At 45.4% G+C, this 14350-nt stretch overlaps 1 protein-coding gene across 1 annotated transcript; it reads left to right on the top strand.

The window, feature by feature from the left end:
* Positions 1-89: 89 nt before the first annotated feature.
* SF3A1 (splicing factor 3a subunit 1) lies at positions 90-14244 on the top strand. The gene is made up of 16 exons (XM_075041917.1): positions 90-282; positions 2319-2431; positions 4214-4418; positions 5238-5495; positions 5945-6019; positions 6740-6890; positions 7373-7566; positions 8208-8325; positions 8436-8621; positions 8996-9117; positions 9292-9534; positions 10194-10404; positions 11183-11337; positions 12175-12276; positions 12497-12568; positions 13514-14244. The coding sequence occupies exons 1-16, from the start codon at positions 217-219 to the stop codon at positions 13613-13615; spliced, it is 2373 nt and encodes a 790-aa protein (XP_074898018.1). The 5' UTR covers positions 90-216; the 3' UTR covers positions 13616-14244.
* The last annotated feature ends 106 nt before the right edge of the window (positions 14245-14350 follow it).

Raw genomic sequence — 14350 nt, 5'->3', positions numbered from 1 at the left:
CGGTAGCCCGCGGTCTGCGCGTGCGCACTCCCGCGGGCCCTTTCCCCGCCACCGGCTCGTCGCCTCCTCGTCACTTCCGGCGCGCATGCGCATCGCGTCGCCTGCGGCCGCCGCCATTTTGTCCGCGGCGGTGTGGGTTTCCTCCGGTTCTCTCTCGTCTCGGCCCGGGTAGCGGTTCCGGCGGGGAAGTTCTCCCCGCCGCCCCGAGGGAGCACCATGCCGGCCGGACCGGTGCAAGCCATGCCGCCGGCGCAGCCAGCGCCCCCCGCGGAGAGCAAACCGGTGCGGGCCGAGCGGGCGAGGGGGGGGGGGCGGGCAGGCCGCGCTGAGCTGCCTGGGGTTGTTCTGGTCTCTGGTTTCTTACACTGCCCCGCTTGTCGTGGGTTTTGGGGGGCGGGCTGCAGTTCCCTCCTCCTGTTTGCTGCTGATTCCCGTCGGTATCGCCCGCAGGTCCCCGTTCATCCGCCGTCAGCCTGCGGAGGGGTGACGGACGGACGACTGAGGGGTGCTATACTTCGGTTTAAGGCTGAGTCCTTCCCTGGAAGCAGCACAGGGTTGTAATAGTAGTGGGTGTGAGGGTTTGCCGTAAGCGATGGGAACGGCCCTGCCGCCGGGAAGAACGTGTGAAAGGATTCAATGCGTCCCAGTGCACTTGAGAGAGCGTAGCAGTCCCATGTTTCGCAGTACCTTCCACGGTTCTCTTCTATCTCACCTCCGCAGGAACCCCTTCTTGGCCTTCCCGAAATGGGACTACAGCTCCGACGTCGCTGGAACTGCTGCCCTAACAGCATGTTCCAGCAGTTTCACCCAGCGGCATCAGCCCTTGTGCAGCCGTACAGCAAGCCAGTGTAGGGAGCTGATTTGACTGAATATCTGGGGTGATTTGGTGTAGCTAACACAATTAGGAGGAAAATTGTGGTTCCCCCCAAAAAAACCCCAGTGACTTTCATGCACATAAGTTAGCAAGGCAGCTCAGCATTGTGGTTAAATAAAAACATCTCTCAAGTGTGGTGTTGCTTTATGCTTCAGCTCTTCAAGATGATGTTGTTTGGAAGGAGTGGGAATGAAAACTAAAAATATTTGTGGTACCTTTCTCTTAACACACTTTATTAAGGTTGTATTTGACTCGAGAGTTTTCTGCCCTGGAGTCCCCATGGATTTTGCAGAGCTAGTAGCTTTACTGGTATTTTAAAATTTCCCTGACTGTCCCTGTTAAGATTATAAACATTTCCCATAGACCTGTTCTCTCTTATAACAGCTTTTGTTGTGAAAGTTGCTTGGTGAGGAAAGAGGAGTGACATCTTTAGTATCCTGCAAAGAGCAGCTTCTGTTGTCTTACTGGAAGATGAAGCTGTACACAGGGAGGGTTCTGGGATCTTACTTTGGATCCTCCTATAGTGTCAGTGAGAAAAATGCCCTGCAGAGCTTTCCTTACAAACAGCTTTTGAAGTAACCACAATAGGATTAAAAAGCTATGGTTTATTTAATGTGGAGTTAATCACTCAGATTCTAGTTTCTTGTAGTCTCACAGGCCTCTAGGAACGTTCATAACTTCCAAACCTGTTTAGCAATGCTGAGTTATTCCTAGATGTGGTGTTGTAGGCATTCCCCTACGCTGCCTCTTGGCTCGGCATTTATAAACGTACTTGGGGTGACGGCTGAGATAGTAAAAATGCTGGGAAGCCTTGTTTTGGTTCCCATGGAGGAGCCTTCCTTGTTGTCTGGCTGTGCCTGTCCCAGCAATGGGTGCCCTTGACAAGCAGAAAAACATTGTCTCCCACCCTGAGAAGCTGAGGAATTCATTTGTGGGATGGGTGGTTCAGATTGTTAAACCAGATCTTTGTGTCAGGAAAAATTCAATTATTTGGGGGCTGAGGAGGACAATAGATGCTCCTGTGTGCCTTTTGGATTGCTGTTTGGAATACTTAGTTCTTACATAACATTCATTAAGCACGGGATTGCAGAACAATTTGTTAAGGTGTGTTAGGATTGTTACTCCAATGTAGATGAGGAAATTGAGAGAGGAGAGAGATGACTTTTCCAATTCAACCACCTGAAAATAAACCTAGTCTGGGTTTGCAGCCTACCAGGCTATTTTTCACCCCCTAATGCTGGTATATAGCACGTTACTCAATATTACTTGAAGTTCCTTTTCTTGTTTTTAGCTTTGATTTAGGCTATTTGAAGTTAGTATCTTGACTGGTTGCAAACACCACAATGAAAGATGTCCACCTCTTCACCTTTTGAATAGTTGCTATAGTTGTGAGGCAGCAGTACAGAGGACTGTATATATGTGTATATGTACATTTTTATTACAGCCAGAAGAGGAGCCAAAAGAGGAAGCAGCACCAGCAAAGCCTGTGGTAGGAATTATTTATCCTCCTCCTGAGGTCAGGAATATCGTGGACAAGACTGCCAGCTTCGTAGCCAGGTAAACAACACTGGTATTGTCTCGTGTTTCCTGAGATTTTCATGCTTCTCGTCTTCAGTGCTAATATCTATGCAGCTCCAGAAAACAGAAGCAGGTCACAGTCCCGTGACTTCACATGAAGGCTTTTAAGGATTGAGTCTATACCAGTGAGACAGCGGAAAAGAAACGACAGTATTCTACTGAAGAGGTGTAAGACATGCTTTGCTAGAAAAACTGTGGTAGTAAATAAAATAAAGTTCTTGGCAAAATCTATAGCATGAGCTGCAATAACCAGGTAACAGTTCCTGTTCCAAATGATCTGAAGAGGAAACAAAATTCCAGGTAGAAGGGAAGCCTCATGACAGGTGCTCCATTGAGTGATGAACCCAGGAAGAATCATAATTATGTTTTACAGTGTGTAGGCAATGATTTTTCCAGTACAAGGGTGCTCGCTTGTTTGTTGAGCCCTGAGGTTAAGTCCCATCCCTGTTTGTGTACAGCTTGGTAAGCTGTGTCAGCGGCTGGGATGTGTGCTCATCCAAGCCTCAGTCATCTCTCTCTCCCTTGATAGTCACAGGGAGAGAAGTGCGTACCTCCAGAGAGTAGTCTGGTCCTCTCTTAGGATAGATGAGCTGCGCGTGATGTGTATGGGATTTTTTCCCTTGTTGACTGTAGCAGATTGATTAGCGTGAATATAGACGTCAAATTTAGGGGAGGAGTCTAAAAGTTGAATAAATTTTACTCATTTGGGCTTCTTCCATTTGCCTAATGTCATCGTTCTGCAAGTGCAAGCTGTTAGTGCTACGTAGGCCATCTTCCTCTGCTGTTTTTTGATGCTTAAGTATTTCCAGCTGTCTTAACACGATGTGACGTCTTAGGGGACCAGATCTTGCTCTTCCTGGGAGCGTATGAGTAGCACACAAGGTAAATACCCCTCAGCTGGCTGTGCAAATTCTTAAGCTTCATGGCATCCAGACACACTGAACGCTGCATGCCTTCACCTCATGAAAAAAGGGTGGTTGTTGCTGCTGTGGATTTAAGACAATTACTAAATGCTGGTCTAGTCAAAGACATTTACTGTGTAACTGATCTGTAAAATGCTGCCAAGGAGCGTTGGCTTCCTTTGAGGATAAGGAAGGGGCTGTGTTTATGCTTTGGTATTATGGAGACCTGCTCTTTTGGAAGAGGCAGAGGTATCCAGAGAATATGGAGAGAAACATGCTATAGCAGCTGTTAACTTTCTCAAACTACCCTGAAATAAATGGCTTGCGCTTTGGATGGGAGGAATGGATGTTACCTAAACTAAAACTTACGGCTCTCCTAAATGCAGCTCTCCATTATGGTCAATCTCTGCACAGGCTGATGGTTACCTACTTTTTTCCTTATATGAACTTTCTGGAAATGAAACTAGTCTTAAAAGCTTGTTAATAGAGCAAATAAAATTGGTCTAGTAAGTAACATGTAAACTTCATCCAATAAACTGTCAATCTAGTAAATGACCTTTTGTTTGTGTGTAGCCAAATGAGATTGTATAACACTTGTGAGCGTGAGTTTTTAACTGTCTTAAGAAATATTCGCTGTGAAGTGTTATAGACTAAATTAGGATAAATGCCTTTAACTTGTGTGTGTACAGATGGCTGCTACGTTGGGTATGAGTTACTTAGAGGTAAACTCCTTCCATGTAGGAGAGAAAATTGTCTTCTGAGGGACTGATGCATCAACACATCTTACTATGAAAGAAACAGACATTTACAGTTGAATTGGTGCCCATTCATCTAAACAGTTTATCTTTTTCCTCCCCAGAAATGGTCCAGAATTTGAAGCTCGAATTCGTCAGAATGAAATAAATAACCCTAAGTTCAATTTCTTGAATCCCAACGATCCTTACCATGCATACTACCGGCACAAAGTCAGCGAGTTCAAAGAGGGTAAAGCGCAAGAGCCCTCGGCTGCTATTCCCAAGGTCATGCAACAGCAGCAGAGTGCTCAGCAGCAGCTTCCACAGAAGGCAAGTATTCCTTTTTGCTTTGGTGAAGAAGTTGGCTTCCAGCTGGCTGTGTCACATCCTAATGTTAAGCAGGAGGTCTGAAAGACAAGGCAAATGATAGAGTTAGTTACCCATTTGCAAAAAAGACAGCACTGAGAGGCTTGGAGTTTAGTGTCTGGGACTTGGTTTTGATGTAGATGTGCGTCCTCTAGTTGCTGGTAACACAAAGTCGTTTGTGAAAGAGCCGATATAATGTTCTACTTCATCTGTTTCAATTACTTTTAGTTTTGTGTTGACTGATAGGTACTTACACTAGTGGTCGCTCAGACTGTATGAGTTTAGGACTCCTGCCGTAGGCAAGTCTTTAGAATCCCTTGGAGTTCAGTTTGGGCTTGTTGCATGCACTGTTTTGTAGAAACATTTCCTTTTTTTATTGTTGGCAGGATCAACTTCCCCTTAAAATGTGGAGTACAAAATGTATTTAGTTGTGCCTTTATACCTACTGGATGGAAAAAGGGCACTGACTGAATCCGAGTCTTTTACATGCTTTGCGTGGCCAACAGTCACACTGTGTGGTATTGACTGTCCTGGAGGATTATAGCGAAGTCCTGATAATTTCCAGTTTTGTTAGCTGTTGGAGCAACATTTTTTTTATAGTACACCTAAATACAGATGTCCAGATATACCCTGTGGTACTAATTGTTCTCATCCTTGCAGCTGCCAGGATGTCTAGGCTGATGTTGTTTTCCTGTAGCAGCTAAGGGAAAAATGAGTTCTCCCAAGTGTTTGGTAACAGTTTGTTGAGGGCAGTCACTAAGCCATCTCTGTTCTGCTCTGCAGGTGCAGGCCCAGGTGATCCAGGAGACAGTCGTTCCGAAAGAGCCACCTCCGGAATTCGAGTTCATTGCAGATCCTCCTTCAATCTCGGCCTTTGACTTGGATGTGGTGAAGCTAACAGCACAGTTCGTGGCTCGGAATGGGCGGCAGTTCTTGACTCAGCTGATGCAGAAAGAGCAGAGGAACTACCAGTTTGATTTCCTTCGCCCCCAGCACAGTCTCTTCAACTACTTCACTAAGCTGGTTGAACAGTACACAAAGGTACTCTTGGCAGTTTATCTGTCAGTTTGATTCCTTCAGCAGCAGTACTGATTTTTGAAGACTGCCAAAGCCCTACAAAACAGCCAGACTAGAAATATGTGCAGGTCCAGGACTCCATCCTTTAAATCTCACTCTTTAAGTAGAGTGGGTATCTCATGCATTGTTGGCAGCGTGCAGCGCTGAACACAGGGGGCTGTTATTTAAATGTACCAGACATTATTGTAATATAAGTAAAAGTTGTGGTTTTTTAAATATGAAGGGTAGTTGGAAGGCCAAGAGTGAATATTTTTAAGTGCAAGTGTAAGCAGTAGGAGGGTTGCAATAGACTGAATGGAACGTAGTCCCAGGGGTCTGCTGATATTTTTATCGGTGTGGAAAGAGAATAATTGCTTTCAAGGAGGCTTTGACAAAAAGAATTGTCACCAACTGTCACGCAAAATATGTTTCAGATCTTGATCCCACCAAAAGGCTTACTCCTCAAACTCAAGAAAGAGGCCGAAAATCCCAAGGAAGTCCTAGATCAGGTATTGCATGAAAAATTTGCAAAATTGCTAAGCATTTCAGTTATGTTTTGAATTTTTTCTCTTTGCATGTTTCTGACTTATTGGCAGCAAATATAAACATACAGAGGATAGGATGTGGCCCCTGTAGTCACTTGAATACAGGGTACTCAAGCTTGCCTTTAAACCACTAGCTAGTGTTCGTATTGGGGGAAATTTACTTGTGGCAGCATAGAGGCATAGATAGTGCACAACCCTTTTCCAAGCGCTTTACAAAGAATGTTTGTCTCTCAGACGACTTCAATGTGACACCTTGGTCACTTACAGTCCTTCCAAGCTGTTCTTTATTACTTAGACTTCTGTCTTCATCACAAAGACTGCTTTTCCTTTGGAAAGGTGGCATTACAGGGTTGTAATAAAGTGTCTGTGAATTGTTTGCTGGCTGTGAATCTTCAGTGATGGCAGAGTCATGTCATACATGGATGGCCTGGTCTTGGCTCAAGAAGTCTGCAGTTCCAGCTTTAGAAAACCACTCTGCAAAGCTGGTGCAGTGCATTACTCAATAGGCAAACCTATGGTTTCTAAATGAAATACAAATATTTCTTTGTTGTGCCAGGTTTCCGAAATAGCGCTTGTGTAACTGCCCTGAAAGGGTTGGTAGCGTAAACTTTTAGATGCTGTAGAGATGACTGTGATGTGTTTCTTGTCTGACATTTGGTGTCTGCTTTATGTCTGCTTGTGCAGGTGTATTACAGAGTGGAGTGGGCAAAGTTCCAGGAGCGAGAGAGAAAGAAGGAAGAGGAGGAGAAGGAAAAGGAGCGTGTTGCTTATGCCCAGATTGATTGGCATGACTTTGTGGTTGTGGAAACAGTTGACTTTCAGCCCAATGAGCAAGGTACTGAAGTCAAGCGTTGTAACCTCTATGAAACTCTGCTCCCTTTGAGTAGGGACTGTGTCCTGAAATGCTATTTTTAGACAGTCATTGGGTTTTACAGCTGCATATCCTTCAAAGATGAAGGAGAAAGCCTTCTAGTAACTGTGCCGGGCTGGTTTTTTTTCTGGAGTCAGTAATGTTCTCGTTGAACAAGGTCCAGGACTGCATCAGCGTCCACTTTTCCGCTTCCACCAGGACAGCGGAACTTGTCCCACTTTCTAGTAGTGCTTTCACCTATAAGTACCTTCATCTTCATGTGTCAAGCTGATGTTGGTCTGTATAGACTCCATCCATTCCCTTCTATATACCTTGACTCCCAGGAGATTCTGATGCCACTGCTGTGTAAAGAAACTGCTTTTCATTCAAGAAACTGATATTTCTGTTTGTGCATTGAGCAACGAAATGGGATAGAGAAACAGAAGCTCTTGTCTTCTGTGTTGTAGGGAATTTCCCTCCTCCCACCACTCCAGAAGAGTTGGGAGCTCGAATCCTGATTCAGGAGCGTTATGAGAAGTTCGGGGAAAGTGAGGAGGTCGAGATGGAGGTGGAGTCAGATGAGGAAGATGAAAAGCAAGAGAAAACAGATGAGCCCCCAACCCAGCTGGATCAAGACACGCAAGTGCAGGATATGGATGAGGTAACTAGCCAACAGAATCAGCATTACTTTTATCCTGTAAAGTTTGTGTTCTTTATGATGTTCTTCATTTTCACTCTAAGAAGTTCCTCAGTTTTGTGAGGAAATGAGATTTCCTTCTGATGGAATTTCAAAACAACCTGGTTTTGCTGGAATATAGTTTTTTTTAATGTTTTCCATGACAATACAATTTCCAAGAGAAAAATCCAGTAATTTTGTCACCTAATGGTGTGGATTTTATGTTTCTGTGATCAAGCCTTTTGGGCTTTCTTCTGCACAGAGTCTGGAACACTGAGAGATGACTCATATTAGACTCTTCCTCTACCCACTGTATGTAAGCTGTTTTTCTGGTAACAAGGAACAAGAGCATGGTTAACTGTAAGCCCCTGCTTGCTGTGCAGTGGTAATGTGGAAGCTGAGGAGTACTTGCTTCCTCTTCTGGGTCCACTGAATATCTGAATCATGATTATACAGAGGAACCACTGTAGCATAGGTGTCTAGAGGCAAAATAGCTCTGTTGCTTTGAAGCTGCATAATCAGTTTGTCCAGCGCTGCATAGGATTTCTATGCCTTTCTCAAATCTTGTGGGGGAGTATTTGACTACAGGAACTTGGTTATGATTTTTTCTCCTCCCCCCAAATAAGGGCTCAGATGATGAAGATGAAGGTCAGAAGGTTCCTCCTCCTCCAGAAACCCCGATGCCACCACCTCTTCCTCCCACGCCAGATCAGGTCATTGTGCGGAAAGATTATGATCCCAAAGGTAAGTCAGGCTGGTGAAGAAAAACATTTTTTCCTGAATAATCACAAAAGCATTTGTTTCTAGGCTGCATCCTCTGATGTGTTTTTAACAGTGTGGTTTTGTTTTTCTAGCCTCAAAACCATTACCACCTGCCCCAGCTCCAGATGAGTATCTTGTTTCCCCCATCACTGGTGAGAAAATTCCTGCCAGTAAAATGCAAGAACACATGCGAATTGGTCTCCTGGATCCTCGATGGTTGGAGCAGCGTGATCGATCCATCCGTGAAAAGCAGAGTGATGATGAGGTCTATGCCCCAGGTCAGCTTGAGCATCTGACACAGCTTGCAAAACCAAGTTCCTAGATGAGTTCTGTGAACTCTTAGTGCACACCCTCACTGCCCCCAGGTCCTACCAATAAGGACCGTCTTAAATATGTAGCTTTCTGTGTGATGTCCTCAGTGTGCTGATGATGCGGATACATTTGTCATTAGTACATTGAAGCCTTTCTATAAACTTCAAGGCAAAGAGCATTCATTAGCTGCTGCTGACCAGCCATCAGCTGCAGTCTCTTTTTAGAAAGAGCAACACTCGGCTATTAGGTACCCAATAATTTAAAGATCATTAACAGAGGCTTGATCATGTTTGACTTTGATTATATCACTTGAGATAAGAATTTCTATTTTTGCCTGCAGGTTTGGATATTGAAAGTAGCTTGAAGCAGCTGGCAGAGCGCCGTACTGATATCTTCGGTGTAGAAGAGACTGCCATTGGTAAAAAGATTGGTGAAGAAGAAATCCAGAAACCAGAGGAAAAGGTACAGTGGAAACTGTGGGGTTTTTTAACAGATTTCTGTAGTATTATGAATGCTTAGAGAGACAGGAGTCGTTTGAACTTTGTTCTTGCTGTAAAGCTGCTCTCTTGATTTATTTGCAGCTCATGTTGCAGTCTGGGCAGACTGGAGTTATTCTGATTTATTGTATCCTCTCAGGTGACCTGGGATGGCCACTCAGGCAGCATGGCCCGCACACAACAGGCTGCTCAGGCCAATATTACTCTCCAAGAGCAAATTGAAGCTATCCATAAGGCCAAGGGACTGGTGCCAGAAGATGACAGCAAGGAGAAGATCGGTCCCAGCAAACCCAATGAAATGCCCCAGCCACCCCCTCCTTCCTCAGCATCAAATCCACCAGCTAGCGCTCAGCCTATCACATCCGTGCCTCGTCCACCCACAGTAAGTGTTTGGGCTTCCAAAAGCAAACGGCTGTGGCCGTGGTTAATTAGAATGGAGTCCTGGTCAAGGGTTATAACAGCAGGGCGCTGGCTTAGAAGCAGTTTCTGAATGACTCTTAAACCATCAGAGGAACTCTGTTGAACTTGCTCTTAAAAATGGAAAATAAGGCTTAGGTGGAGCTTTTCATCCTTAGAGGTACCAAAGAGACTTGGTCAGATGGGCAGTGAGATCTTGGAGGAAGGGAGTATGGCTAACAAAGGAATGGGTGGGGGCCTTTTCTTAGGTGTAAAAGGTGTGGTGCAGAACAAAAGCAGCCGCAGGTAAGAAACGTTGACAGGTGACTCACTTGGCCAGTGTTCCTGCCCCAAGGGTTCCGCTACATGACTCTGAAATAGCTCCTTCTTTAAGATTGCTGCATGGCTCATGGTCTGATAGCTGAGTGGTGAGGGAAGGAAGAACCGGTTAATCTGTTAATGAGGCTTCTGTGCCTGTTTACAGACAGCTTGGGCTGGCCATATGGTGGGCTCGCTGAGGTTCCCAGCAAGCCTTTGGCCAGCAGAAGTCCTCTGTGTGTTGCCCCAGTTATTTTAATCAGGATTGTGAACAGCATTGAGTTTTCCTGCATGCATCTGCTAAGAAAAATTACCCTCTCTCTCCAGATGCCCCCTCCCGTTCGTGCTGCTGTTGTTTCTGCAGTTCCAGTCATGCCTCGTCCCCCGATGACTTCCGTTGTCCGTCTGCCTCCAGGATCCGTCATCGCCACCCCCATGCCACCGATAATCCATACCCCACGCATCAACGTTGTCCCCATGCCGCCCTCTGCTCCTCCCATCATGAGCCCCCGCCCGCCTCCCATGATAGTACCAACAGGTCAGTAATTTCAGCTTTTTCTGGTTAATTGTCAGCTAATTCCTGTATAATGTGGACTTGAGCTTTGATTCTTTTTTCCTTTTGTGCCTCTGATAATGGTGTGTAATTGGGATTGCAGACCCTAAGTCCCATCATTAAGAATTTTGGGGTCTTTGATATGACTTACCTATCAGTACTGGTTTTGGGCTCAGACTCCTCCTGCAGCATGAAATACAGAGAATTGTCTCGCCTGTTTTATGTCTGTGTCCCTGCGAGCCTGCCCAGGTGAAGATTAAGAATCCATGCTGCTTTCCAAAAGGAACCAGGGTAAAGAGGAACTGCTAGCACCTCACTGGGTGTTACATTTTGTTACAGAAGTTGCTGCTGCCCGAGGAAAAGCTGTTGTCTGGCCCCTTTCCTCACAGCAGCTTCGTAGCATTGGGTGCTTTTAAGTTGAAAAGCACAATGTAAAAAACAAGTCTTCCTTTTTTTTTTTTTTTTTTTTTTAAATCGAGGTGCTGGCACCGCTCTGCATGCCAAACCGAGAGTGTTTTCTTTTTTGCAAGATCTGCAGGAAGCTCTTATGGCTTGTTGCCTTTTCCTGGACTGTTTCCCAATATAAAAGATCTAACGTTTGAAGTTTGCATGTTACTGTTGGTTGTGTTAACTTCCTCCATGTATTGTGGCATTTATTTTCAGCCCTTACTGGTCTGCTAAAAGTTTTTACATAAGGGAGTGTCTGTTGTATACTCAGTGGATGACTGCAGGTCATGTTGTGTGTCCCCCCATCCCATTTCAGCATTTGTTCCTGCGCCTCCTGTGGCTCCGGTTCCTTCCCCAGCCCCAATGCCTCCTGTTCACCCGCCACCACCGATGGAGGATGAGCCAGTCTCAAAGAAACTGAAGAGCGAAGATAGCCTGATTCCAGAGGAGGAGTTTCTGCGCAGGAACAAGGTACGTGTGTGGGCTGGCTGCTTGCTGAGAAGCACTGGAGTCCTGACCCCTCTGGGCTGGTCAGCCTCCTCTGCCCAAAGAGGATGTAAAGCCAGCTCACTACACAGAGGGGAGCTGATGTGCAAAAGTACTTTGCAAGGGAGTGACTTTCTGAGATGGCTCCTTCCTACTGTCAATTCCTGAGCAAACTGAACTGCTTTGTGTTTTACTGGAGAGAGCAATGCAGCACTACACACGGAAGTTCAGTAAGATAGTGCTCTTCTGTAATTAAGGGCAGTGAGAGGTAGGTTTATAGGAATGTAAAGAGGAACTAAAGCTGCTAATAAGCTTTTAAGCAGAGGACTGCTAAGCTGGAGATGCAAGGAGATTTAATATATCAATGTCAGCATGATAGTATGGTAATGTGGTATATTCCATAACAACATGAACTAAATGTTAGACTGAATTCCTTCCTGAAGAGTGCCATCATTGTGGGTTGAATTTTAAGTCTTTAAGAAGGCTGTATGGTTTTCCTGGACATCTGCACAGAGAAGCTGTCTCCTGTTTAATGCTTCATACGTTCACTCTGTAATACCGTGAATGTGTGTGATGCTTGGTGAATGGCCTGCGATAGGAGGGACTAATGAGAGAAATCCAACTAAATGTTTTATTTTGGTAGCAGTGAAGTAACTTTCTCAGTGTTGAGGCAAATAGATTTCTGTGTGTTTACTGAGAAGTTGAGATACGTGGCTGGTTTTGGAAATAAATAATTTGTCTGCCGCTGTGTGTCTATAAATAATTTGTCTGCCCACTCTTTTATCATAGTCCTGTAAGAGACGTTATCTTTGTTTCCTCTAGGGTCCGGTCACGGTCAAAGTCCAGGTTCCCAACATGCAGGATAAGACGGAATGGAAACTGAACGGCCAAGTGTTGGTGTTTACCCTGCCGCTCTCAGACCAGGCATGTAGCTTATTAACCTGGCCTCTACCCCTTCTTGTTTTGCTACCAAGTTTCTTTGCTTTGAGAATAGCAATTGACCTGCATGGCAGGAGCTATAAAACTCGGGATGTTCCCCACACTGCAGCCTCTTGCCCAGCGGGATTGTGTGGCTGGGGGAGCAGTGCTGCCCATCGGTACGGTGGGGAAAAAAAGCCTGAGCAAGGTCTTTGATTCTTCCTAGGTGTCTGTTATAAAGGTTAAGATCCACGAGGCCACAGGGATGCCAGCTGGGAAACAGAAGCTGCAGTATGAGGTGGGTAAAAGCCCTTCAAATCCTGTTTGTTACTTCAGTGTTTTCTCACACACAGACTGACTTCTTATGAGAAGAACTTGTAATGTACCTACTGAGATGCTGGGAGGAGCAGAGGGAATGGTTTTTCTGTCCGTACAGCAGACTTGGTTACAGAACTGCATGCTATTGCAGCAGGACAGGCCTTTAATAGGTGGCATTAGTGGATCTTTGCATTGTCACTGCTGCAGATGAGTCCTCTAAGCTTGATGGCTTTCTCTGAAATCAGCCGATTGTTTTATTGGGGTTTTTTGACATTTAAATGCAGCAGGCTGCTCCCACTGATCTGTCGAGTGTGCTGTGGAAGGTGGGCGAGAGCACCTTGAAATCCTGAGAGCTCTGCAAAGACTTTCTCCAAAACACGGAAGGGAAGAGATCTCTCTCTCTTCCTCTCAAGACTGGAGCTGTTAGAAGGGCACCCTTCCTTTTTAATAATTTGTTTCCAGTCATGCATGTGCTCAGGCACAACCTGCTGCCTAAGCAGTGAACTTTGTGCACTTACCTCCTCGGGAGTTCATCTATGGGCAGATAGTGTGTTAACCCTTAGCGAGGAAGGAAGCTTAACTGATTTTTTTTTTAAGTTAAAAAAAAAGACGGGGGAGGGGCAGGGAGTGGAGTCTAAATAACTTCACTTGTTGTGGTGACTGTCTTTATCTGTATATTTGTAAAGGTGTATGGTGTATATTGTCTGTTTGTACTCTTGCATCGTTCCCAGCATACCCACCTCCTCCGGTACCCATCTTCTGAGACCCTGGGATCTCTCCAGGGTTTTTCAAAGCCAGCAGCACTCTGTCATCACCCTGTTCTGAGAGTACAGCCAGGAGGGCTTCATCTGTGTGGGGTTTTGTGGGAAGGGAACATTAAGATTTCTGGTGTGACTGTTTTATTTTTTTTTTCTTTTCTCCTCAGGGCATCTTCATCAAGGATTCGAACTCCCTGGCTTATTACAACATGACAAGTGGCTCTCTGATTCACCTGGCACTCAAAGAAAGAGGAGGCAGAAAGAAATAGGAGCCGTGGAGCCGAGAGACGTAACATGGCTGCATTGCCACTAGAGTAACCCCAACCCTTTGAATCCTCCAGCCTTTTAGGGGCTACTGCGACTGCCTGCCAGCTCTAGTTTGAAAAGAGAGACTATGAACCCCGTGTTTGAGTGGCTGATGAGAGAGGGGAAGTTGATAAAGCCCTGAAATGTGTAAATGTAGTGACCTAGTATGTAACTGCAGCAGTCTGTTAGTGATCGATCCTTTGCTCGAGCGCTGTCTCTCCGTTGAATTCCCTTGTGAAGCAACATTGAGGTCGTGCCCAGCGTAGTCTAGATCCATCTTTGAGGGATTTACACTGACCAAGAATATCATCTGTCTGACTACAGTGCTTGCTGCTTCATTTAACCTTTTTCTAATTGAAAATTTCTTCCTTCTCAACATACTTACTAAACCCCTTGTTCTTTCTCTGTCTTGGATCTATCTGCAAGAGCCTCTTGCCTTGACCCTGACTTGGAAATTTATCCTCCCTCAGCATGAGTGTACGTGGCTGTTCCCTGCGATAAAGGAGATCTGGGTCTGTGCATGCTGAACAGCTTCATGCTGCTTCTGTACAGCCTGTGATTTGTTTTAATAAACACACATCTCGGTGCGAGATTCTGTCTGTCACAGCTCTCGTTCCTTGGGTTTTAGGTTTTTCAGTTGGAGGTATGCCTGGCTTCAGAGCACTTGGGTGGGTTGCAGGGAAATGCATCAGGATTTT

Source organism: Buteo buteo, chromosome 11 (assembly GCF_964188355.1).
Source record: "Buteo buteo chromosome 11, bButBut1.hap1.1, whole genome shotgun sequence".
NCBI lineage: Eukaryota > Metazoa > Chordata > Aves > Accipitriformes > Accipitridae > Buteo > Buteo buteo.
This window is presented reverse-complemented; position numbering and strand designations above follow the sequence as displayed.